Raw genomic sequence first — 27,371 nt, 5'->3', positions numbered from 1 at the left:
ATACTATTAAATGGACAGCTCTGCATTGACATTGATGGAAGCGTGTACAACTTTTTACCAGTACACAATGACACCATGCAGTTAAGAACAGACTGGAAGGAATGACTGTGTTTCATTCGGACGAGGCCGTCGCTGTCCTTGGGTACACGCACGTGTGTCTAATTCCTTTCTGTGCAAGCGACTAACGAAATTGGGACAAAGGGGACTACCGCTGCTGCAAGGATATGGTTGTAGTGAATATAGTACACAAAAAGGTTTCAAAGCTTCTTTTTGTGGTGGTGGGTGCTCAGGTGGATGAATGTCGATGCACTCCTGTTGAAATGTTTTATTAACTATTACACTGCACATGCTGTGCACTGACAGCACAGTAGCAGGTTTGTTTTGTAACGGTATCTGGGAAGTGTTGTGTACAACAAACTGTTACATGTTATCGTATTACATGGCATTGGTGGAATCGTGTGTGCGCATCTACAGGTGTGGAATGTGGTAGCGGGGGAGAAAAGGTAGTGGAAAGGGAAGATGGACTGCTCCTGGTTAACTGGGGTGCGGCTTTTGCCGTGTTCTGAGCACCGCACTTGCCACAATGTGCTGGCCAATGGCATGGGACTGTGAGGATGATGAAATCAGGTGCTGTGGGTGTGGTTCATAGGAAGGGGCGGTGAAAATGTTTTACATTGCACAGTGCTTAGTGAGGATGGCTGACATGGCGAAACCCATAGTGTGGACTTTAGGTGATACATCTGCACAAGTATGCCCTAGAAACAACTTTAGTGCCAATTTCGGCTTGGAAAGAGGGGATGCATTGTGGAACACTGTGTACGAGCGCACTTTTTCTGACATGCATGCACTTCCAGACTTGGCCACTTTTGGTAAAGCAGATGTTGTGGTCATACACTACAGCGGTATGCATAGGGGTTACCTGCGTTGAGAAGGTTTATTTTGTCTAATGAGGATGTTGCTGACGTTTTCCCACTGCTTTTCTCTTCTATAACTCCACAAAGAGTGTGGGGCACTGCTCCTGGATGTTGTTTGGAGGGGGAAGCAGGAAGGTGAGTGACTAACAGAAGCATGCACACTTTTGCATCTTGAACGGAATGTTCTTCTCCAGTTGTGGAAATGCAAACTTTTTTGAAGACAATGGTATTTTTTTGTCGCTCAGTGGTAATGCAATGTTGTTTGCCTGTCTTAAACAAGCCGCAAAGAAGGTACTATAAGACTGTCCACACAATAAAAGAAAAAAGCTAATAGTATCCGAAGGAGAAAGTGTTTTGCTGCAAGCTTGCAAAAAAAAAAAAATGTTTTCTTGAGAGCTGCCTCCTACAACGAACTTCCCGTACACTGGTTGGAAGTTCTTCCCCCACGGCCACACGCAGCTCGAAAGCAACATCCGGGGACTTTGAGGATGGCGGTCATGGACACTGAACTTTATAGGCACAGGTATTGCGCAACAGCGTTTGTGGTCGTCGTATGTACGCAGAGGCCTGTTGAACACAACTAATACAGTTAACTGGAGAGCTCTTCATTGCTATTGGTGGAAGCAACTGCAACTTTTCATCATTACACAATGACGCCATGCTGTAAAGAACACAATGAAAAGGGAAGAAGGAATGTGTGTACTTCATTTGGACGAGGCCGTGCCGTCCTTGGGTACGCATGTGAAAATACTGCCTTTTTCAGGAAGTTACCAAAGACAATGCGACAATGGGAACAATGTGTTTGTAAGGCAGTCTGCCTCAAAAAATACTGTGTAAATTGCTCTAGCCTATGCTTTGCCACTGTCGGAGAGTCCGTCTTAGGTCCCCGCAATGAGGGTCAACGCGCACTGTAGGTGTGGTCAGCTGGTCACGTTGGCACTGCTGTCGTCACGCAGCTCGAAAGCCACATCCGGGAATTTTCAGGATAGCGGCTACGGAAATGGGACTGTACAGGCAAAGGGATTGTACAACTACATTTGTGGCTGTGGTGTGAATGCAGAGGCCTGTTGTAAAGAAATAATAGTGTGATATGGAGAGCTCTTCAATGTTATTGGTGGAAGCGTGTGCAACTTTTTACGAGTAGGCAATGTCTGTATGCTGTAAAGAACACAATGGAAAGGGGAGAAGGAATATGTGTACTTCATTTGGATGAGGCCGTGCAGTCCTTGGGTAAACACATGTGAGTATACTCCCTTTTTCTGGAAGTTACCAATGACAATGCGACAATGGCAACTATGTCTGCTGCGGGTGTGGGTGCCACCAAGGCCCGTCCATAATTTTCCCCACTAGTGTGCATCCCTATGCACAGTGACATGTTGGTACTACTTGCAGACGCCCTGTAGGTGAGCAGATGTGGTGCAGCATTATTTGCAGGGCAAACATATTTTCCATACTCTGCTGCTGAAAAAAGACGTAAACACATTACACATCACTTCAACAATGTGGCTTTTGGCAGATTGTTGTGGGCATTTTTCACCCAGCAAGCAGCCGTACATTGTTTGGAAAAATGCATGCCTGTGCAGTGGCACATACTGATGTGTTTTTAAGGCAGCCCTCCTCAAAAAAACCTGCGTAAATTGCTTTAGCCTATGCTTTGCCCCTGTCGCAGAGTCTGGCTCATGTCTCCAAAATGAGGGTCAACACGCATTGTAGGTGTGATCAGCTGGTCTCGTTGACACTGCTGTCATCACGCAGCTCGAAAGCCACATCTGGGAATTTTCAGGATACCGGCCACGGAAATTTGACTGTACAGGCAAAAGGATTGTGCAACTACGTTTGTGGCCCTGGTGTGTACGCAGAGTGCCGTTGTAAAGAACTAATAGTGTGATATGGAGAGCTCTTCAATGTTATTGGTGGAAGCGTGTGCAACTTTGTACGAGTAGGCAATGTCGCTATGCTGTAAAGAACACAATCGAAAGGGAAGAAGGAATATGTGTACTTCATTTGGACGAGGCTGTGCGATCCTTAGGTAAACACATGTGAGTATACTCCCTTTTTCTGGAAATTACCAATGGCAATGCGACAATGGGAACTATGGCTGCTGTCGGTGTGGGTGTCACCAAGGCCCATCCATAATTTTCCCCACTAGTGTACGTACCTACGTACAGTGACATAGTTGGTACTACTTGCAGATGCCCTGTAGGTGAGCAGATGTGGTGCAGCATTATTTGCAGGGCAAACCTATCTGCCGTACTCCGCTGCTGAAAAAAGACGTAAACACATTACACAGCACTTCAACAGTGTGCCTTTTGCAGGATTGTTATGGACACTTTTCACCTGGCAAGCAGCCATACATTGTTTGCAAACATGCATGCCCGTGCAATGGCACATAGCAATGTGTTTGCAAGGAAGCCCTCCTCAAAACATACTACGTAAATTGCTCTAGCCAATGCTTTGCCGCTGTCGGAGAGTCCGGCTCATGTCCCCAAAATGAGGGCTAACACGCACTGTAGGTGTGGTCGTTTGGTCACGTTGGCACTGGTGTCCTCACGCAACTCGAAAGCCACATCCGGGCACTTTCAGGATAGCGGCTACGGAAATGGGACTCTACAGGTAAAGGGATTGCACAACTACATTTGTGGGTGCAGTGTGTACACAGAGGCCTGTTGTAAAGAACTAATAGTGTGATATGGAGAGCTCTTCAATCTTATTAGTGGAAGCGTGTGCAACTTTTTACGAGCAGGCAATGTCGCTATGCTGCAAAGAAGACCCTGCAAAGGGAAGAAGTACTGTGTCACATTCATCCGGACAAGGCCGTGCCCGTCCTTGGGTAAACGGCTGTGCGTACACTCCCTTTGTGTGCAAGCTACCTATGACATTGGGACAATGGGGAGTGTCGCTGCTCCGGGTGTGGATGAGAGGGAGGGAGGTTCATCATTTCTCCTCTAGTGCGTGTACTCAGCCAGAGTGAAATGGTTGCTGGTAGTTGCAGACGCACTCTACGATACCACTTTTAGCCAATTTAGCATTGCCACAAGTGACATACATCCTATTTCTTTTACAAATGGTTTGAAGAAACACTCTCTTACCCCAGCCTAGCCAGGCCTGTAACATATATTTGGCACACACTGCTGATGAAAATTTCAGAGATCTTCCGCAGTGTTTGTGTGCTGTGAGCAGTCTGACAGAATGTGGAGGACACTGAGAGATGTCTTATGAAAGTTGCCATTGCACTTTGCACAGAACCCCACCAGTGTATGTGGTTCTTGTGATGTCTCAATGAGTGTGTAGGGAAGTTAGTGCTGTGTTCTTTGAGCCTGTACGCACCTTTCACACACCACTTATACTGTATCTGTTTTTTTTGTGAGATGACATTGCCTGTGTAGGAAACTGAGCAGTATATTATGTTTTATTTGTTTTTTTATTTATGTATTTGGATTTGTAAAGTGCCCTACCAGCCTAAGGGCATCAAGGCACTCTTGCATGACATTGTGTTAGTAACATGCACTTGTCTTAGTCACATAGGGATACTTGGGTCATGGTTACTGTGATATAATCTTATAAAGACACAATACAATAATTTAACCACTCGGGACACACAAGAATACAATCAATGTAAAAAAGAAAAGGATAACCTGTCCTCACAAAGAAGCTCCTGCTCATGGCCACCAAGGAAAGAAGTATCTCCTTATTCCTCTCCATGAAACAAAGATTACATTATGAAACCCATTTGATTCAACCTGTAGAAAAAGCGTTGCTACATTGTGTGCTGCAATTATAAAACACTCCTCCACATCATAAAAAGGATAAATCAACAAATGAGGACTTTTGACCTCCTGAAGCTCCACACTTTGTGGTAAAACACGTGTTAAGGACTATTGGTTGACTAACTAAGCAATCTTTTGTGGAATGATTTTGATGCAGATGTCTTTTACTGTTTCATTACAGATTTTCCCGCATTCAAATTGTTGTGCTTATTTGCCAGTGGTTGGTGTGGGCGTCGAATGTCGCTTCTGCTAACTGTTGGGTGTTAAGGTAGGCAGGCCCTTATTTGCTACAAGTAGCATCTACACTGCTGCCAGCTGCCCTCATTTGCAACCCTGTATTTTATGTCTTCGTATACTTCGGTCATATTTTTGTGATGCTTACATAATAAGATGTAACCGTAGGGTTTGTGCCACCAAGTATATGTGTTTTTTTTTTTTTAAATGTAGGATCCCTTGGGCCTCTACATAACAAAATGTGTTACACCTAAAGGTACAGTTTGCTATTTTAAAAAGTTCCTGCCTTTACCTACTGCGTACACTATTATACCTTTCTTTACTTGCTCGTCTTCACTCACTGACATGTTGTTTGTTTTAGCAAGACCTATTGTAATGGTTCATTCATCCAGAAGTAGTACATGTGTCGTCCTCTCATACATTGTTCGGTAGGTTTCATCCAGTTCTACAAATCCAACGTCACTGGTGAATTGCATTGTTGTTCTTGATACGCTTGACAACGGAATTGTATTGTGGTGATGAAGAAAGTGGTGACAGTATGTACACGTCACTCATTAGCTACATGTATTCATTATGATGGGTGACAGTATAGGGGATGCAGCGCATCAGGCAGTATGCTCCTGTGATGTTTTGAAGGCCATATGCCAACTGAAGTCATTTCCTGTGATGTGTTCAGCTGAGACTTCATGTGACATAATGTCCTGTGATACTATGACCTGCAGTTCATGTGTCTTCATTTTCCGTTACGTCACCAATACAGTAGATACAACTTTTGAAACTTTACGATTGATACACATTTTCAGGCACACAATGTTGCCATGTGTGCATTGGACGACTTTCCGCTGGACGCTTTTTGCCCAGACAGCGTTGTGCGCATGTACATGGGTGTACTATGCACACTGTTGCAATTTTCTATGGAGTAATAGTGAACCACACATGCGTAAACCATTTTCGGAAGATGATGGCTACTTGTAGGGTACACCAGGGCGGATGCTTTTATGCATAGCTATCTGTAGGACGTGGGTGGACGCTCCGCCCACATTAACGTTCTTTCACATATGCTCCACATTGCTCATGTTACCAGGACACAGAGGAACAAATACACATGCCTGTCCTTGTACTATGCACACACGTACATTCTTGCGCGCATTGGTAGGTGGTGGAAAACATGCCGACATGTGGAGCCTGCTGCCGTCATACAGATGCATCCATTGTAATTGTGGGTAGTGTGTAGGACACCTATCTTTTGCTTACTTGCAAGCATTGCAAGGACGACTGTGTGCAGCAGAGTGAACGACATTTGACGAAAAAATCATACCACCCAAACAATTAGCTCCATTATCATTATTAATTTTCTATTTCCCACATTCCAACACCCTGATAGGGAATGGAAGGGGTAGCACAAGTGCATACTTACTGGGGGGAAAATGCAGATTTGCAGACCTTGGTTGTTAGGGCAGGAAGATATTGATGTGTCACCGTCACTTTTCCCATGTCATGATTTTTCAGGGAATGGCGGATTGGAACATGGGGAAGGAGTACACGTGCGGGTGTGCCACTGCCATTTCATTGTGTCCAAAACATTTCTTTGTACGCAACTTGTAAGGCCCCACAATTGTTGGCTATTGTTTTCACTTTGTGTTCCAGTCTCCCCATTTTCGTACTTAGACAGCTTATTTCTTTTGCTATGCGTGCATCTTCTTGTGCAAGAGTTGTGCTTTCTACTGCCTTGCTTTCCTTTCCAATATGTTTTCTTACCAAACATAGAATCTGTTTGCTGTAAATGCAGGAATATATAATCCATAATGTATGCTTCAAACTACAGTGCGTACCAATGGGTTTACTGTAGAAAGTCATTCTGTTATGCAGGACTTTTGTTTCCTGCCACTCAAAGGTGCTTGCCATTGCCGTGTTACAAAAAGATACCTCATACATATGTACTGTTGCATAATGCAACGTCAGCGAGATCATTAGAGAAAATTCTGCTTCATTACTATATTGTACTGAGGTTGTCCTGTTACGTTTTGTCATACATTCCTCTGCACGTTACTTCTTTGCTTCCATGTACAGTAGCAGTGCGGTACAATTGGTCAAGGCCGACTTCAATTATGTTGGCAAAAGGTGGGTTGGGGTCCCTAATTTTAGGGCGTACCATATTGCTTTTGTTTCACATTTTATGGCCGCTTTCCTTGTGGCCGTACCAGATGAATGGGTGTCTGCTGAGACTATTTACAAGGCGATTTTAAACTCAGTATCTAGGTCTGGATGTCTGAAAGATCCCTTAATTGCTTGTTTGATGAGTTCTTGGAAGAAATTGAGTGAATTTTTGACAATCGATGCGCTTAAAGATCCTGGGGCTTCGATTTGGATGAATCCATGTATTAAGCTGGAAGGTAAAGTTACATTTCGGCCCAAATGGTTTCTAGGTGGTTTAAGGTGGATTAATGATCTTTTTAAGAGTGGGAAATGGATGACAGTGAGAGAAATTCAGGAACAATTTCGTATTTTTAACTTGAACCCCTCTGATTATCGAAAACTCAGAAGAGCTATTGGTGAGGTTGATTTGAAGGCCAGGTTGAATTTGGACTTGTTCACCATGAGACCAAAGTTGTGGGAAGGAGGATTTGCCAGCTGAGTTTATGGTTTGATTGTGGCAGAATACAAAGGCAATGAATCTCTGAGGGAAGAGTGGAGTCGAAGGATTGGATGTGATATTACAGATGAGATGTGGTCTAGAATGTGTGGGAATGTTAGACTCTGTTCACTGGGGCTTGGTGAAAGATCACGTCAGATTAAGATTTTGAACCAGATCTTTTGGACCCCTGAGCAGTTGTGGAAGGGAGGTCTGTGTAACGCTCACCTTGTATCCACAGGGATGCCACCCGACTTGGCTGGATTGCTTCCAACTTGGATTCACCTCCTCTGGGTACTCGTTCTGCTGAGGATCTATTCTGGAAGACAGGAGTTCTGTTTTAGCCACAATCTCCTTCTCTCGGGTCCCACCTCCCAAGTGCCCCCCAGGAAACCCCTCAGAGTCGTCCTCATCTTGTGTTTCGAAAAGATGCGCTCTCCGTCCTGCTTTTCTGTGCAGGGGCGCGTCATGGCTGGGCACCTTGCTGCCAAGTTACTTCACTGGCGTGGGCCCTGGAGTCCAGTCCTGCTGCGACTCCGCTCTTGAGGTAAGTCTTTAGTTCTTAAAGAGTGTGTGTCCATAATAGTAGTTGCCGTGTTAATCTCCTCCTTCTCTCGTAGGTGCAGAAGGGATGATGAAGACGTCGAGCTGATGGAGAGGGTGGTGCTCAAGATGGTAAGTGAATGCGCGGAGCGCAGCGCTATGATCGTTTTGTAATCGGGCTACCCTGTATTGTTCTTCCCTTACAGGTCGCTGAGAAGTTCCTGGATGAAGTGCGATCGGATGTAAGCGGAACGTAGAGGGGAAGATGTCCAGACCGCCGTCGAATACCAGGAGAGCTTCGCTAGATAAGCGCGAGTCTGAAAGGTGTTGGAAGCGGAAGATTAACGCTTACTAAATTGTCCTCGTCTCTCTTCTCCCTAAGTTGTTGCTTGCAGGCGAGAACGGGCTCCAGAGAAGACACTGGAGCAATCGAGGAGCTGGATTGCTGAACAGAGAAGGAGGACTAATTTTGTTCGTCTTCTCCCGTTTGTAGATGCAGGCCTGGAATCCTGCGGACAAGTCACAGTGAACGTCACGCTGCGAGTGCAGAGCAAAGCAAAGCGTATGCTTCAGCTCGGGCGTGGCTTAAATAGCCTACAGGTATCCCAGGTGCCTCCAGGGTGGACCACGCCCTAGATGCTAGAATGCAAGGTTAATTTCGGAACTGAACCTTGTGGGGGCAGCCATGTTGGTCCAATCTGCAATGGAAACGTCATCTGCCATATGAGACTGCACCAAAGGCGCCAGGATTGGCTCCAGGAAAGCCGAGAGGGGCATGATTGGGCCCTTGGGGCCTTGCAGGAACACTGTGGTGAGGCCCAGAGACCCCGAGTGCCAAAGCCAGGGCCTATGGCCGTGACAGCACTGCCCCCTAAGGCCCCTCTCAAGGTGGTTCTTTTGTCCGGTCCCGCATTGGTGGGATACTCCTGATGGAAGCATTGTATTAGACGTGGTGCATGAATGTAATCACTGGGTTCCCAAGTTCTGTCCTATGGGCCATACACTTTCCAGTCTACTAGATAGTATAGTTTTGTTCTAACGTACTTTGAGTCTAGAATGTCTTTCACTTCGAACTCTGGCTCTCTGTGGATCATCACAGGTCCCGGTCGAGTTGTTACTCGCGTCCCAGGCTGAACTGGTTTCAAGAGAGATACACCGGATGTATTTGCATGTTGGTTGGTAACGTCAGTTTAACCGCAGCTGGGTTTATGATGGACTCAATGGGAAACGGCCCTAGGAATCGTGGGCGGAATGTCCGGGTTCCTTTTAGTGGCACATGCTTGGATGCTAGCCACACCGTGTCCCCTACTTGGTAGTCGGGGGCCTTTTCACGATGCAGGTCCGCGTGTTTCTTCTGGCGAACTTTGGCTTGACGCAAATATTCAATGGCTTTTGTGAAAGCCTGCAAAATGGTAGCATGTATAGTCTTGATGGCTGGCATTTCCAGAGTCGTAAGAATGTCCAGTTCTGACGTGCGTGTGTGTCTGCCATACACAGTAAAAAATGTAGTCTGCCCGGTAATGCTGCGTAGTGAATTGTTATAGGCATACTCGGTGATCCACAACAAGTCTCTCCAATCCCCTTCCAGCAAGCATACAGCGCAAGTATTGTTCGAGCATCTGGTTCATCCTCTCAGTTTGACCATCCGTTTGGGGGTGATGGCTAGTGGATAGTCGAATGTCTATTTGGGCCATTGAACAACATTTCCTCCAGAAGTTGGATACAAATTGGGTACCCCGATCCGAGATCAAGACTGGCGGGAACCCATGGAGCTGTACCACTGTTCAAGGAAGGTTTTAGCCAGGCTGGATGCGTTTGGTAGTCCTTTAAACGGTAATAAGTGGGGCATCTTGGAGAACAGGTCTATGATCACTTGGATGGTGTTGTAATCTTGACAAGAGGGTAGGTCAGTGATGAAGTCAAGAGACAACGTGTGCCACAGAGCCGGCGGCATGTCCAGTGGTCGCAGGAGCCCAGCTGGTCTTTGTTTTGACGATTTATTTTGAGCACAAATACCACAGGAGGTGATGTACTGAATAACGTCTCTGCGCCACGTTGGCCACCAGTAACTCCGTTTCACCTTGGCCAGGGTTTTAGCAATTCCAGATGACCTTCCATGAGGGAGTCATGATACTCGGAGAAAACCTGTCTTGAAGCTCTTTTTCAGCCACGAATAGCCGATCCCTATAGTAAGGTAATTGGTCCTTAACCCTGTAGTGTTCTCCTCTCGAATTCCTTTCATGTAGTTGTTCCTGAGTCATTCCTTGTCGGATTTCTTGCAGCAACTCGTCTTGAGTCATGGTGGTTGTAATGCCTAAGAGTCTGTCACTCGGAATGATGGCCGCAGGATCACAGGGTGTATACACCAGCTCATCTGTGCCCATGCGTGAAAGGGCATCAACTTTGCCATTTGTGACTCCAGGCCGGAACGTGAGCACATAGTCATACTCCACGAAGAAAAGGGCCCAGCGTAGTTGCCGAGAGGATTGAGCCTTCGCACTATTCATGTATTGTAGATTTCGGTGGTCGGTTATCACGGTGATAGTGTGTCTGGCTCCCAGCAGATAAGGTTGCCAGGCCTTGAAGGCTGCTTTTATGGCCAGGAGCTCTTTATCAGTGATCGTATAATTGAGCTCAGGTGGTGAGAATTTACGTGACCAGAAGGCCACAGGATGCAGTTGGCCAGTGTGTGGGTCTCTTTTCGATAGTACGGCACCCATAGCCATGCTGGAGCGTCCATCTCTATCACATACGGATGGTCTGGGTGAGGATGTCGTAAGATTGGAGCGGAAGTGAATTTCGCCTTGAGTTCTTGAAAGCCCTTTTCAGCCTCTTCTGTCCACTGGAATGTCATGTTGCACTTCCTTAACAACGAGGTGATCGGGTGTACTATTTGAGAGAATCCTGGGATGAATCGGCGGTAAAGGTTTGCAAAACCTAGCATGCTCTGGACTCCTTTGAATGAACCTGGGCTGGCCAACTGAGGACGGTGTCGACCTTGTGCATATCCATTCGGATTCCTTTTGGAGTGTGGATAAATCCCAGGAACTCTACTTCCGTAACGTGGAATGAACATTTTTCAAGTTTGGCGTAGAGATGATGTTGACGGAGCTTGGCAAGGATGGACCGCACATGCTTAACATGATCTTGCACTGAGGCCGAATATACTAGGATGTCGTCTATATAGACTAAGGCGCAGACGTCAATCAACTCTCTCAGAACATCGTTCATGAAATATTGAAATGCGGCGGGGGCATTGCACAGGCCAAATGGCATTACTTGGTATTCATATAAGCCATATTTGGTACGAAACGCTGTTTTCCATTCATCCCCTTTTTTGATGTGCACAAGATGGTAGGCCCCTCTAAGGTCCAATTTCGTGTAGATTTGGGCATCTTTGACTTGAACTAACAATTCCGGGATCAGGAGTAGGGGGTAGGGATTCTTGACGGTGACTTGGTTCAATGCGCGGTAGTCGATGCATGTCCTCAGTTCTCCTTCCTTCTTCAGCACGAAGAATAAGTGAAACGCTGCTGGTGACTTTGAGGGGCGGGTGAAACCGTTGGCCAGATATTGTTCCAGGTATGACTCAAATGTTTGTTCTCGGGTTCAGTGAGCGCGTAGATACGGCCACAAGGAATTTGGGCACCAGGTATCAGATAAATCTGGCAATCATAGGGTCTGTGAGGCGGCAAAGTAATGGCTTGTTCTTTTTGAAACACGTCTTGAAAGTCCTGATATTGGATTGGCAGGGTTGCAACCACACCTAAGGCCGGTATTCTTACTCTTCCTTCCTTTGTGATAGCAGGTGTGTGTGCAGTCCTGGGAAAAAAGCTATTCTCAGGCATGCCAGTTGATCCGTGGATTATGTGCGACCAGCCACGGCATCCCTAGGATTAATCGGAGCTGCAGTGCTTTGATGAGGTCAAAAGTGATTGATTCTCGATGACCATCCTGACATAGAACAGTGGTACTTTCTGACACGGGACCTGAGGCGATTTCGGTGCCATCTACAGTGGTTACAGTCTCTGTGGTGGGCTTAGAGCAGAGTGGGAGCCCCATCTTTTCTGCAAGATCCTGGTCCATGTAATTCGCCATTGCTACGCTATCAATGTAAGCTTCTAACGAATGCATCTTTGATGGCTGTTGGTGGTTGATCAGGATCACAGGTAAGGCAAAATGGGAGGTCTGGAATTGGGTTTCTTCGCTCGACAAATGAACCCCTACAATTGCCGGGCTTGGTAGTTTTCTGACTCCTCACTTGGTTTCTCCTTGTCTTTGGCTCCTACGGTTCTACTTGGTGGTTTTACCAGGCATTCTTTGAGGAAATGGCCTGCCTTTCTGCAGTACGGGCATAACTGCTGTTCCCTCCTCTTGTCCCTTTCTGCTTTGGCTAGAGGGGGTCTAACCCCTCCTAGTTGCATTGGTTCTACAGAACTTTCTGTTCCCCGCTGGACATGATCTTTGGAGCGCACGAACATGGGGCGTGCATCTGGTTTACTTTGATCCGATCTCCGATCTTGCAATCAATGGGCAAGTTGAACTACCAAATTAATAACCTCGGCACAGTCCTTGGGTGGGTCTACTACTTGTGAAAGTACATCCTTTAACTTCCCTTGCAAGCCCCGTTGGAACAAGGAGGTTCTTTTGTCCTCTGGCCATTCTGCTTCGACCACACGCCTATTAAAGGTAGCTATGTATGTCAACAGGTCTTGGTTTCCTTGATGGAGGGACAAGAGATCATTGTCTAAGGCCTGTGCATAAGAACGACAGGCAAAGAGCTTTTCCAGCTCCAGTTGAAAGCCCCCAAAATCGTGTAACAGTGGATCATCCCGGCTAATCAACGGTACTGACCAGTCTGCAGCACTGCCACTCAAGTAGGACAACACAAAGGCCACTTGCGACTGGTCATTGGGAAACGCCCCAGGTCTGCACAAAAAGTGGAGGCGACACTGATTCATAAAGGTCACGTATCTTGGAGGATCCCCCGAGAAACACTCCGGTGGAGCTAGTGGAACTGCTCAAGGAATGTTAATCTGCACCGGATTGCTTGTGGGGGTTGGCACTGATGGGCTAATTCCAGGCAAAGGGGCTTTTCCGGCCTGTGATTGAAGGAGTTTTATGCCGAGATCATCAGTACGTTCTTTGGCCACAATTAGTTCTTTCCGCAAGGCATTGGTTTCTTGTCAGGCTGTATGTACCTCCACGTGTAACTGCCCCAACAACTGGGCCAACTGGTCGATTTCCGAGGTTTCCATGCTGGGTGCCCGGGTGGATTATAATGTTTGGACTTTGCGTTCTGTAACACTCACCTTGTATCCACAGGGACGCCACCCGACTTGGCTGGATTGCTTTCGACTTGGCTTCACCTCCCCCAGGTACTCTTTCTGCCGAGGATCTATTCTGGAAGACAGGAGTTCTGTTTTAGCCACAATCTCCTTCTTTCGGGGCCCACCTCCCAAGTGCCCCCCAGCAATCCCCTCAGAGTCTTCCTCACCTTGTGTTTCAAAAAGATGCGCTCTTCGTCTGGCTGTTCTGTGCAGGGGTGCGTCATGGCTGGGCACCTTGCTGCAAAGTTACTTCACTGGCGTGGGCCCTGGAATCCAGTTCTGCTGCGATCACTTTTTGACAGTTCGGTCTACGCAATAAACGCGTATCCGTGACATGAAATGCTACTGGGGCAAAAACACACTTAGCACCTGAGATACCCAGAGGGAGTTGGAGGCAAAAATCACAGGAAATATTTAGGTTAGGCAGACAGGATCGAGAAACACTCAGAAACAGGAGTTCAAAAGTCAAAGGGTTGGAGCCAGGATTAAGTGACACCGGAGACCTGTTGCCGAAGATCACATCGTTAGACAGTTCACGATTCAACATAGCCCAAAAGTACTTTGATATTGTCAATGTTCGGAAGCAAAAGTTATAAGAAGGAGGGAAGACAAGGACAAGCGTTGAAGATGAAGAAAAGGGATTCACCCAGTTTCCTCGAGTAGAGCACAGTACCTTAATTCAACGATGCAGCTGGTGCCCTGGCAGTTGTTCCTGTTGGTTTCCCGCAGACCCACGATTCCTGGAGCTTCGTTGGGAAGGAGGACGTCTGAAGGGGGTCTGCGCCACACAGGGGTGAAGCCGGGAGCAGCGACAACGAATAAAAGGTGTACTCCTTAAAAACAGGAGAGACTCGGCAGGTGGCTATCCACACCACTACAGCAGTGTGCAGTGATTTCGACCATGGCAGAGATCTCTGGCTGAAGAAGATGAGCTGGTTATCCCACCAGGCTCAAGGGAAGAAGACTCCGGACTGGATCTCCTCTTAGTCGTCGAAGGATAGATAGCTCAGGACTGCAGCAGGGCTTCACCGGGACGGGGTAGTTGCAGCAGCCATCGTTCTCTCTGCTTCTCTTCTGTTCCTTGTAGTTCCAGAGGTGAATCTGACTTCTAGCCCAAGAGACCTGCCTTTTATGCGCAAATTCCCCCATTCACACAGTCTGGCTGTCAAGCACGCAGCAGGGGGGTTGTCCAGCTGGGACAACCACCTCAGCCAATCATGGCAAAGTGCGACTTGGGTTTCCTAGGATACCCTGTGGAGGGGTGACTACACCCCTCCCTCACATTCACCCCACCTAGACACCCAGGTGCCTTGAGGAGGGCTTCTCTGCAGAAGCCTGCCAAAAGACGGTGAACAAAGAAGGCAAACCTAGTTTGTCGTGCAAAGTAAAACACAAGAAGGACTTTAACAAAAAGAAATGGTGAATAAACCCAACCGGAGCAAAAAGAAAGACGATTTGGTCAAGCGGGTTTATGTTCGAGGCTAATATAATAGCCAAGAACAGTACCACGTTTATCTAATATAATCGTGGTAGAAAAGTTAGAGTAGATACCACTGCCACCAGCCAAGTCTAAATGTTAAAATAGCGAAACAATGCTCAGGGAGGTACAGACAGAAACGGGGTACAGATTAGCCCTTTCCAGTACTCCATGTAAGATGGGGTGTACTGGGTCTGTGGTAAAAAGGACTATGTAAAGTAAATGGCAACTTTACCTTTCTCTGGGGGACAGTAGTCAGCCCCAGCGAAATGGAGTCAGAGGGAAGTCTTAAAGACAACCCTGGGTTACTACACTGAGGGTGCGGTGTAACCCATACAAGAACAGGGGCACCTGGAGTTGTGTGCTCCAGTGCCCAAGATCACACAATGAGTAAAACACATAGGCCAAAACACATGTAAGAATGTAAAAAGGATGTACACTCTTACCAGGTGGGAAAAATAAACTCCAGAAATCCAGCAAAGCTGCTGGGGGACTCACTAGGTGAGAGAAATTAGCCCTAGAAGGAGAGTTCTCCCTAACAGAGGGGAAGATGTCCAGACCGCCGTTGAATACCAGGAGAGCTTCGCTAGGTAAGCGGAAGTCTGAAAAGTGTTGGAAATGGAAGACCAACACTTACTAAATTGTCCTGTTCTCTTTTCTCCCTAGGATGTTGCTTGCAGGCGAGAACGGGCTCCAGAGAAGACACCGGAGCGATCGAAGAGCTGGATTGCTGAACAGGTAAGGAGGACTAATGGTGTTCTTCTTCTCCCCTTTGTAGATGCAGGCCTGGAATGCTGCGGACAAGTTGTTAGGAAAGATTTCATATTTGAATGTAATTTTCCCTCCATGTGTCAACCCCCAAACATTTTGCTGCTGTTCTACACCCTGATCTAACCTTTGCCAGAGAAGGGCAGACCTCAGCCGCACTCCTCTGGGCTTTCGCTCACTTCTTAAGGAGAAACTGACATGCCCTTAAGACAGTCAGTACTGGGAGACTTCGTTTCCCTTAGTCCTTTCCTCATGTTGCAGCTTTTGTGCAACATGTAACAAGAATGCAATGTAACTTACTTTACCGCACCCTTGGGTCTCTAGTCATTCCAAAGGCCCTAGAAACTCTCGCTGGACTTATTATGAACTGTGCAGGTGTGTCACGGACAGGACTGGTGACAGCTATTGTTTATCTTATGTTTTGAACCCTTTTCTGCCATGTTATCCGCGCTTACCGCGTTTGGCACAAACAGGTGGCCTGGCCCCAAAATGGCCATGCCACGAGGTTCTTTGTCCTGTCCTTCTGCCATCTTGCCCCGTCACCTTCCCCAGGTTGAGCCGACCCGGGTCAGTCCTTATTTGGTCATGCACTTTCCCACGAGTCCCAAAGCTTTTGCGGGCTTCTGCCTGCCTTGTGTGTGTGCCTCCAGGATGTGGGCTGGGATGTCTGTTCCCAATACACAACCTGGGTGCCAGAGAGTCTGGAGTGTTCTGAATGCCTGGAACCACTGTGGTCTGTGATTGGTCCACGTATGGAGTGAGTGTTTGTTAGCAGATCTCCCATTGGGTCCTCTCTGTTTTGGCGCGAAGGGAACTTTGGATAAGAGGAGGCCGAAACACCACTACCATGTCGATCTCCTGAGTTTACACAAACAGAGGATAAGGAGCCAAGTATCCTGCAACAAGAAGCTGAGTCGAGGAACCGCTGGTGACCCGCTGGAAGGTTTGGCACCCTGAGCCCGCTGTCGTCCTGCGAGACCCCTCTGCATCTGATCGTCCTAGAAGGTCTGCGAAGGCGCTTCGACCCATTGGAATAGTGGGACCAACTATTCTCAGCACCTTCATCAAACCCTGCAAGTAAGCCTCTTCGGAAGTGTCCCTGGGACAACCAGTGGGCTGACCAGCTTACGCAGGACGTTTGCTCTGTCATCGCCGCGGTTTCGAGGAATCCCTCGAAACTTGGTATACTGCTTCTCTGTGTCCACGGCACCCTCACACCAAATTTCGTACACTTCACATTCCCAGGTCTGAAGTGAGACGAATGCGCCCGGACCGGAGTAAACGCGGTCACTGTGTTGCCCTGCTGTGGCAACGACCTGTGCAAGTTCGCTGCACTTGTGACCCTCTTGACCCTGAAGCCTGCTACCGCGGAAACTACACGGTGTCAAGACATCCTGATTGTCGCATTCGAACCTGCCAGCGAAGTGGACTGAACTGGCGAAGTCTGGGTCTACCTGCGTCGGGGACCAGTGAGTACTCCATACCCCAACCGGTGGCCCCTAGCGCAGGAGCCCATTTCTTTTCTACCGCTGTTGCGAAATAGCGACTCTATCCCAAACTCTCAACCTGCCTCTGCCCGCAAGTGGAGGTCCTGCTTGAGTAGTGGGGACTTGTTCTTCATCGACCTTACCCGCCTTCCTGAGCTGTTAGTGACCCTTGAAGAGACCCTATTGTGTCCAGCCTCTTAGTTAGGTGCATCTAAGTATTTAACTGGGTCTAAAGATTACTTGCACTGCCTGTTTTCCTCCCCATCTAGGTGGACTACATATTTCATGCTTCTTAATCCGTTAGACCCCTCCGTTAGACCCCTCTGGTCTTGTATATATATTGTGTTGATTGTGATGTGTTGGTTTACTTCAGTATTATTGTGATTCTTTGCTATGGTCTATATTACAAAGGCCTTGTAATAAATGTGTCTATATTTTTAATATAACACCTGTCTGGAGTGATTTGTAAGTGTCATTGCTTTGTGTGCTCATTGAGGTCTTTCAGTCACCCTCACCCCTTCTTGACACTTAGTCTTGACCGCCTGCCATAGCTACCCTGATTGGTCTGGCTTGTCCAGAGGTTACCCTGTTCCAAGAAACTAGGTTGCCCTTCTGAACTTCTGCCCCTCCAGGTCAGAGTTCAGAAATCCATCTTAACACAAGTCACGGTAAACGTCACGTTGCGAGTGCAGAGCAATGCGAAGCGTGTTCTTCAGCTTGGTCGTGGCTTAAATAGCCTACAGGTATCCCAGGTGCCTCCAGGGCGGACCACGCCATAGATGCTAGACTGCATGGTTCAGTTCCGAACTGAACCTTGTGGGGGCAGCCATGTTGGTCCATTCCCCAATGGAAACACCATCTGCCATATGAGCCTGGAGCCAAAGGCGCCAGGATTGGCTCCAGGAAAGCCCAGAGGGGCATGATTAGAGACGTGGGGCCTTGCAGGAACACTGTGGTGAGGCCCAGAGACCCCAAGTCCCAAAGCCAGGGGCTATGGCTGTGACAGTCTGATGAACAACTCTGATTGTTGGGCATGTGTGCATGAATCTGGTAGTATTGAGCATATGTTATGGGACTGTAGGAAAGTGAGGGAATTATGGCTGGATTTTAACACGATCTGTGAGAAGGTACTGGCTGAGAAGCTGGATTTTGATTTCAAAACTTTGGTGCAGGGGAAAATGGTTGTTCAGAGGGGCTATGATGGGTAAGAAATGAATCTTATCAAATTGGAAATCTGTTTTACCCCTGAAAATAGATGTTTGAATCACAGAAATGCAAAATTTGGCAGAGATGGAGAGAGTGCTATACAGAAGAGAGGGGAAACTCACGCTGTTTAAGAAGATTTGGGAGAAGTTTCTTTCAATGTACTAGATTCAAATTGTGACATATGTGAACCTGGGGGAGGGGTGGGGAATGGGGAGTTTTGGGGGAGGGGGGTGCACAAATTGGTTGGAGCTGGACTGGGGTGATATTATTGTTGGTACTACTAATGTTGCAATGCTGTATATAGTTCTTACTGTCTAGTTTTGTTTGATCGGTTGGGTTTCTTCTGTGTGATTAGCAATGCTTTGATCTGTTTTGTATTTTGTGAAACTGAAAATAAAAGGTTAAAATTGTTAGTTCCTGACTGTTTGTGAAGAGGAGCAACTGGGCTACTTATAGCACTGATGAAAAAAGAGGGAGCCACACATGTGATGTCATCAGTGATTTCATCAGTGATGTCATGAATGAGATTTGTGATGGCACTTTTGGTGTCATGGGTGTTAGTTCTTGCAGTGCACACAGGTGGCGGGAGTTATGTTTGCTTAGTTTACCATAACTTGTGAATTTCAGGGGTATTTTGCTTTTACCTTTAACCATAACGTCCCTATAGCAACGGTTGTCCATTGATTTGCATAGGTTTAGGCTTGTGCAACTTAACCATAACGTTCCTTTAACAAAGTTTTTGCCAGTGAATATATATATATCCACGTGGCTCTGGCAAAACCTTGAGCATGGGCAGGGCAGTTTCTACCCCCAAATCATGGAGGGAGGGCAGAGTTGCATTTACTTTTCCATTCGGCAGATCAGCTACAGGACAAAAGAAAACAATCAAGCAGGGGTCATTTGATGAGACAACAGTTCTCACTCAGGTGCAAAAAGTGCATTGTGTTTTACCCAATATTACAACTCTCGAGGACAGCTATTGCATATCAATAAAGGAATACTAGAGTGGTTTATGGTGAGGGGTAGAATTCATTTGAGTGAGCCTCTTTGGGATATTAGGAAGGGGTAATTGTGGATCAGAATTATTACCACCTACATGTAGTTTGTGGCACTGGAGCATGGGCACTCGTAGGCCAGTGTTTATGGTCCGAAAGGTCCTCCACAGCTCTTGGATCAAAATCAGATTACTGTCTTTGCCAGATATGCTCAAATCAAGAGCTTGCTGATGAAAATGCAACTTGATGGCTTCTGTCCTCAGCTCTCATCCAGGATTAAATACCAAGGTGTTATCCTTAAGGAAACCTTTACTTCAAGAAGCACAATGTGAAGAAAGCCCAAACAGCCTGGTAGCAGCTCTCCCATTTTTGGAATGGCATACCCCTCACCCACATCATGAATTCCATGCCGTTTCCCAATCCCAGGTCCTTTCCTAATAGGACAGGGACAATACGATCCATACAGGAGTCCTGACTGCCTTCCCAGCCATTATGAAAGCTGTTTAGCATGCCACACACCATCTAAACTCGCACAGGGTTACACTGGTTACTCAGCGACTGCCACTAGAACAGCTCGACTCACTTTACAGCCACGACAAACTAACGTCAATCCTGCCTGCCTGAAAAAACCGCCATCTCTGAATAGCATTGAAGTACCAGTCAGTACAATATCACCTGACTAGAATCCAAGAGCAGCAAGAAGGGAATAACCAATAAACGGTCCTTTCCCTGCTATTCTACCACACTCTGTAACATCATGCCATTTCACCCCAGATTGGCCTCTTCTCTCCTGACAGAAGGAACTGAAGTGATCAAATGGAGTATGTATTTCTGGTTTTACTGGATGAAATGCATGATCTGTTTTAGACATAATGAAATGTGAGGAGATATGGCAGCATTATAACTTAAGTATTTTCATCATTGCAGGCTCTTAATTTCGTTTTTCGTGAACATGGTCATGAAAGAATAGAACTAATGCGAACAGAATATAAAGATATATTTGATCGTGTGCCTTATCATGATAAAATGAGGTAAGACAACCATTAAATGCATTGTTTAGCTAAGAACTGGATGGAAATTGTAAAATGTGATCGGCTAACCCAATTCAAGTATCATAACAAAAATACCTAATGTGCACTCCAATTAGAATCCTTAAAATAAGTAACTTTATTGGAACAACCAGAGAGGTCAGAGAGAACGAGACATAATGTAAAATAACCCACAGTCACAGGATAAACTATGCATCAGATATAAAGTAGTGTGAGTCGAATCTACTGAACCAATGCTGAGGGCCAAAGTGAACTGTCTGAAAGGGATCTTGGTCTTTTTCAGTCCAGTAACCCCTCCCTTGGGGATGGGAATTTGGGCAGAATGAGCACCTGTGAAAGTAAATGGGAGTGAGGCTGTGATTGGCTCTCTTTCACTTGTCCACTGCTCTACATGTGCTTGGTTTCTGCTTTTAAGGTTGGGTTTACAAAGATATTTAACCATTTTAAAAATAACTGTCCTGTCTGTTATAACCCCTGTTGGTCTCCAGGTTCCTAGGAGCTAGTGTTCGTGGTTCAGGTAGACCTGCAGAGACATCAGGTACCCAAAGGGGTCTCAATGTATAGCAGATCCTAGTATTCCTTTGATACTTCTTGGGTCGTGGCTATCTGTCTCTGAGTACAATGATTTGTCCGCTACATTTTTTCCTGATCTCTCAAAACTCTTTTCTTTTAGTAGGGACAGTGTCAGCAAATGTCTTAGATCCCTGAATGTGTTACCTGATACCACTAAAGGACAGGGTAACAGATACGCCATAGTCTTTATCTATTTTCAACAATCCCTCTGAACCCATTGCAACTCATAAAGAGACAATGGGTCTCATAATAAATACTGCAAAGATGGAAATGTTGGGGTAATTCGGTTACATCTGCTTTATCACTGCATTATTGCACAGTCATAATATGAATTCTAGCAGTGAGGTGGACAATTTACTTCTAGCAAAAAGCTGGTGTTAAATATTGTACCTTACTGTCAAAACTCATCTGATTTACCATGAAAATTACAGCTAATGGTGAATCTTCAAAAAAAGAACATGACGTTGTATGGACTACAATAATGATGACTAACGTCACTGGGCAACTACTTATGACCCAGTGGATTTACCACCGATTTACTGCAAAACTGGCAATCAGACCCAATTTCTTCTCCAGTGTTCCTGTGCTGACCACTTATATATATAGGGCGCTTGACTCTGTTGTTACTGGTCTGCTCATGATTGTGGAGTCTGTGACTCTTAAAGGGACAGTGCTTACATTTTTCCCAGCTTCAAGACTCATTAAATACGTTTATGAAAACTATGAGAGTATAATTTTACAGACTCCCTTTTGTTCTTGCATCCCAGGCATAGGGCTGTCTCTCATGAAGGGGCAAAAACACTAACACTGTCTAACAAATACGAATTCAAAAGGGCAGAGACTCTGCAGGACATTCTAGGTTTATTGTGAGAATGTTCATATTGAGGGTAAGCTTTGGGCCTAGCTAAGGCTGCCACGCTAGTGAATGTGGAGAGAAGCTGCATGGGCTGTCCCATGCCAAAAGAGAGAGAGAGTAGTTTGGGATGATCATAGGATCCTCCCAATTTGTCCAGTAGATCGGGAGGGCTGCCAGGCCCCTTGGTCACTCCACTAGACCTCCACAGAGTAAGGAAAGGACTTTGTCACAGTTCACATAAACGATACTGCAAGTTCTCTGTTGGGGTACTTGAGTTAGCTCATGTTATTCATCTGTGATGTCTCAATCTCTTCTGAGAATTGACCAGGGCTTCCTCCTTGGTCTCTGAAATATTCGCTACCGGAACCAAAACATTTGATGGAGCGAAACCTTTGAATTAATCATAATCACTGCCATTCCTCTGGGCATCTTTCCATATGATAGTTTTTAATCAGATCTGTAACTTTCTAGAAGGGCACCACCAATGTGCAAATAAGTCATAATCCTGCCACCAATGGTATCAGTACCATTGGTGATATCACCAATGGTAACACAAGATAGGCCAATTCCCCTAAGTAGAAAAACACAAACAATCACAGACATGTTTTGAATTTGTACCACATCAGAGAAATGCAGCGTGTTTCTATATTAGCTGAGATCAAGGGATACAAGTCAAAGCATGACTTTTAAGAGAGTAGTGAGACAACATACACCAAAAGCACTGATGGATGGAAGACCGTGGATTTCACCAACCCATTGGCATTCCCATTGACTTCCTTCCATTCTATCGTTCTTTAACCCCTTTGTGCCTTTGCAGAAGGGGTCCCCCTTATGCAAATCAATCCTGTCCTGCTATTAACAGGACCTTTCCCATCCAAACAGCTGTGCTATATCCTCTCTGTATGGTGGAAAGACAAACAACCCCATATGTGTATCAGAAAAATGTTTTTACAGTAACATATTGAAGAACCCGCCTGTGCATGTAAAGTTTCAGGATTCATATGTCCGGCATCATATTTGTAAAATATTGTAATTTGATCATGTTTTGAACAGTTCTTAATACATGTATTTACCATAGGGAAAACAATATTTTCTCAGCCCAAATATTTCTAAATTGCCACTTAGATTTTAGTAAAGTGTTGCCATTCAACTTTAGATCTTATAAGGAAGTGGATCACTGCAAAGAAAATTGAAAATCGACTTGGCTAATTTTGAAACATAAATGATTTCAAATACATCTGCATATGCTCTTATGTCACACACTCCTACAGCACACACTTCTATGACACACACACTTATCACACACTTACCTCACTCACACGTGTGACACACATTCCTATGACACATGCACACTCCCATGACACACACACTCTTGTGACACAGCTCCTCTTACACACACTCCTATGACACAAACACAAACACTCATATTACACAAACTCCTATGACACACATTTTTACGACACTTATAATTATGACACATACTCATGACAAATGCTCCTACAACACACTAAAGTCATTCACACTTTCAAGACACAACTTCTCCCAGACAACAGCAGCCTCTTGCTGTTTGTATTCGATCTTTAAATATCCTGGAGAAGGTGCATTTTGAAAACAATCATAACGTTCTTTGAGCTGGAGGCTCCGTCTGCTCTTCATTGTTCGCTTACTCCTTCTCATCGCAGTACTTGGGTAATTGTGGGAGAAGTAGTCCATTGATGTTAACTGATGCAGATTAATAGAGCAATTTGTTTCAATGGTTCCACATGATGAGCCAGTTCTATATGAAGGATAATTAGAACTGTAAAATGTAGTCTTGGAGTTTTTACCTTTTAGACCATGGATGCTAGTTTGGCCCAAAGGGTTATGGGAAAAGGTTTTCCTATTTTCCCTAAAGTGGGTATAGATTCATGGCAATAGGCCATTAGGGTATTGGGTATCAAGGGTTCTTCCTCATGGGTAAATTGGGTAAATTGGGCTACCATGTCTGATCCAATGAAGCCATGACATCTACCCGGAGTCTGTCGGAGGCTGTCTCCTCCGTTGTGATCCTCCATTAAATAACCGCCCCTAGGGTCAGGATCTAGTAGAAGCTGCTGGCCACATGGGAGGAGGTTACTGCCTGGAAATCAGTGATGACTCCATTGGATTCATCACACCATCCACCACATTAGAAATAATTATTTAGAATAACCATGCGTCGCTTTAGATAGATTTGGGTAGATCAGCCACGCATGTCTTCTAGTGTTATGACTTGATGGTCGTGAAGATTATGGGGCCTCTGTCCACAAGTTCCACTCAGAAAGATACAAATAACTTCCTGAGCGATCCTTGAGGCCACAGTTTTTTTGAGTGCGAAGTATGCCAGGAACCAGGAACACTGGTGACCCCTCGACCGCAAGGTATGAAGGAGTCTGGGGACGGAAAGAGCACAGATGAAAATGGAGGTGTTCCGTGTGGCCGCAGTGTGTAGCAACTGGCAGCGGGTAGGCGGAGTACTGGAAGATTGCTGTGGAATTTGGCACTGCAAATCTCTATAGAGAGGGTACTCCAAAAGGTAACAGAAGAGGAAATCCGAAAACAGTCCGTTAAGAGTTCAAAGGTCAAAAGCCAGCCAAGTTTGTTGAAACCAGGGGTAATCCAAAGGAATCCAAAACGCTGTCCAAAAGCTCCTGAAACAGCAGAGCAAAACAGTATCCGAGGGCTTGACAGGGGGATCCAAGAAGAACAGTCCGTAGTCCAGAATCGAGATGTGGAGACAGGAAGATGCCGAACAGTGCCTGATTCAGTCAGCTGTGAAGCACTGAATGAGCGTTCCCTCTCCGGTTTTGAAGGGTCCTAGGAGTGTCACATGACACCATCACGTGACCGATGATGTAGCACGTTTCCTTGTCAATTGACCCAAGTTTTCCAAAAACGCTGCCAGGTCTTCCTGGGGGCGTGATGAAGCAAAGAAAAAAGCCGGCGTCTCCGTCAACTGTCTCCAAGACGCCAGGGCAGCTGCCAACGTTGTAATGGGTGAGTATCACCATAGCGCGTTGGACGCCCTCGTGTGTTCTTGTTGTATATGCTGGTCCACCGCTGCCGTGCTGCTTGAGGGAGTGAGGACATGAGGTTAGAAGGGGAAGGCAGATCAGGACCTGAGATGGAGGGCTTAGTGGCTGCACGGGTATTCCTGTGCGTAAGGTGACCAGTGGATGGTGAAAGTTCTGAAGATTAGCCATGTGTCACTTTAGTTGTTAATCTTACAACACCCAAAGAACCATTGTTTGTAATAATTCTTGCTGTGCAAATACGGACTAATGGGAGTAGTCAATATGCTGCACTCAGAAAAACCTGAGGGAGGAGCTAGTGCTCTGAGTTTAGGGAGGTTCTCTAAGCATAGAGCGGTGCTGAGGGAAGCCAGTGTACTGCAAGTGGAAGACTTTGAGGGCGCCATTGAGTTGCAGCTAGAGGAGCTCTGAGGACATACATGGAAGAATTTTGTGAGTAACCAACATATTAACCAGCCACCGTGATCCTGCTCCTCTCCTACATAACTCTCAAGTACCATACACATCTATGGGCTAGCCAAACAAAATACACAAGCAACTAAACTCACATACAATGTTCGGTCCAGCGCTCGCCATACAATGTTGCCGCTTGTTGCAACCTTGGCTTCAACACAGACCAGTCTGGTATCAGTCTCCCCAACTCACTGGCTGTTTTGATTTCACTGATGCTGCTTTGTTGTTGGAGCCAATCACATTACCACAGCAGCTGGCGATTCTCTCCCTCCGACACACAATCCATGATTCCTCAGCCTGGATTCCTGGTTTTACGCTTTCTATTCTCGAGTCTTCATCAAAGTAATGGTTCCTGGTCGAAAAGATCAAAGGCACTTTCCTTCTTGCAATCCCCTTCTGTTCCGGTGTCTTTCTCCTCTTGTTAAACTGCCACCTTGGAACTGCTGTTTCCTGTGTTCTTTGCCTCGCTCAAAGTATGCTCTTGTGCTCCGCATTTTATCCGTGTGGGGAAGTGTAATGGAAGTCAGGTGTGTGTGATTGTCAGTAATTGCCTGACCTTGCCTGCCCATTGTATTGGGACACGTCAGGTATACTGCTCAGGTGTTAGTCCATTTTCTCTCATAGCAAGTTGTCTTTGAGAAAATGATCATGTTGTAAAAGGGCGGTCCGTTCCTAAATATCCTACCTGGATGGATGGGGTAAAGGTGTCACAGGGAGTGGATACCACGTTAAACTATCTGGTATCCCACGCCCGAAGACCCCTCACCCAGTTGATACTCCCGCACTGGTCCACCCCCAGGAACTGGATCCAAAAGCGATGGCGTGTCCTGGCCACCTGGATGACAGATCCCCGGGTTCTAGTGGGTGAGACACCTTCTGGTTTCTCATAGTAAGTAAACAAAACCCCACACTTTTAAGTTAATTTTTGACCAGCCGTAGTGAGAAACCACTGGGCAAATTTGGGCCAAATAAGAAACAAATTGGCACAAAGCATTGACTTAATTTCCCAGACTGACTTGGGGTAAATCCCTCCAGCAGTTTTTGAAAATACGTGAAAGGGAAGAGGAGGCCTCCTGCTCCTTAAAACGTTTACTTTGGCCTTGGTGCTTTGCAGCAAGGAGGCAGAGCAAGAATAATAACTTTTGACTTGCCGGAAGGATTTATATTAAAATCTTCGAGCAAAAAGGTTGTCACACCCCACCCCTCCACAAACTGGATGATTTCAGAACAATTTGTTAAAAAAAAGTTACTAAGAAAACATAAAACACAGTTTTCAGCCTACTCTTATTAATTTTCCCATAGTGAAAAAGTGCAATTTCTGAAAAGCCGTAGCCCGTAAACCGCCCTACAGATTTGGATCAAGTATGAACACATTTGGGCACAATGTCTTGACTTAATTTCCTTCACTGGTTTGGGGTCAATCTGTTCAGTAGTTTTTAAAATATTTAACAGAGAATGGGGGCCCCACTGCTTCTAACAACCTTTATATCGGCCTTGGTGCTTTGCAGCAGAGAGGCTGAGAGAGGATATTAACTTTTTACTTGCTGGGTGGATTTGGATGTCATTTTCAAAACACAAAGTTTGCTATGGGCCCCCTAAACTGAAAATCTTAGGAACAATTTGTTAAAAAATGAAAAAGTTATTAAGAAAACATAAAATCACAGTTTTTGCCTACTCCCATTCATTTGACAACAGACAAAAAGTACAGTTTTTCAACAGCCGTAGCATGAAACAACTTGGCAGATTTTGGCCAAATAAAAAACAATTTGGGCACAAAGCTTTGACTTAATTTCCTCGACTGGTTTCGAGTAAATCCATCAGTAGTTTTTTTAAAATATTAGACAGCGGCATGGGGTTCCCCCTATGCTTTAAAATCTTTACATATATCAGCCTTGGTGCTTTGCAGCAGGGCGGCTGTGAGGAATTTCAGAAATTTAATTTTTATTTTTTGCTCATTGTGAGTGATTCATACAATATGACAGGGAGAAGACTCAAATGAAAGAACTCCAATGAAAGAACTTAAAATGCTCTTTGGAG

General features: G+C 45.8%; 1 protein-coding gene across 1 annotated transcript in view; it reads left to right on the top strand.

The window, feature by feature from the left end:
- Positions 1 to 27,371, top strand: part of LOC138572018 (putative methyltransferase DDB_G0268948) — a 630,847-nt gene that overhangs the window by 522,984 nt on the left and 80,492 nt on the right. Inside the window, exon 5 of the mRNA XM_069649242.1 lies at positions 20,281 to 20,384. Coding sequence (XP_069505343.1) covers positions 20,281 to 20,384 — 104 coding nt within the window. The remainder of the gene's footprint in view (positions 1 to 20,280; positions 20,385 to 27,371) is intronic.

Source organism: Ambystoma mexicanum, chromosome 1p, assembly GCF_040938575.1.
Source record: "Ambystoma mexicanum isolate Mex_15411 chromosome 1p, UKY_AmexF1_1, whole genome shotgun sequence".
NCBI lineage: Eukaryota > Metazoa > Chordata > Amphibia > Caudata > Ambystomatidae > Ambystoma > Ambystoma mexicanum.
This window is presented reverse-complemented; position numbering and strand designations above follow the sequence as displayed.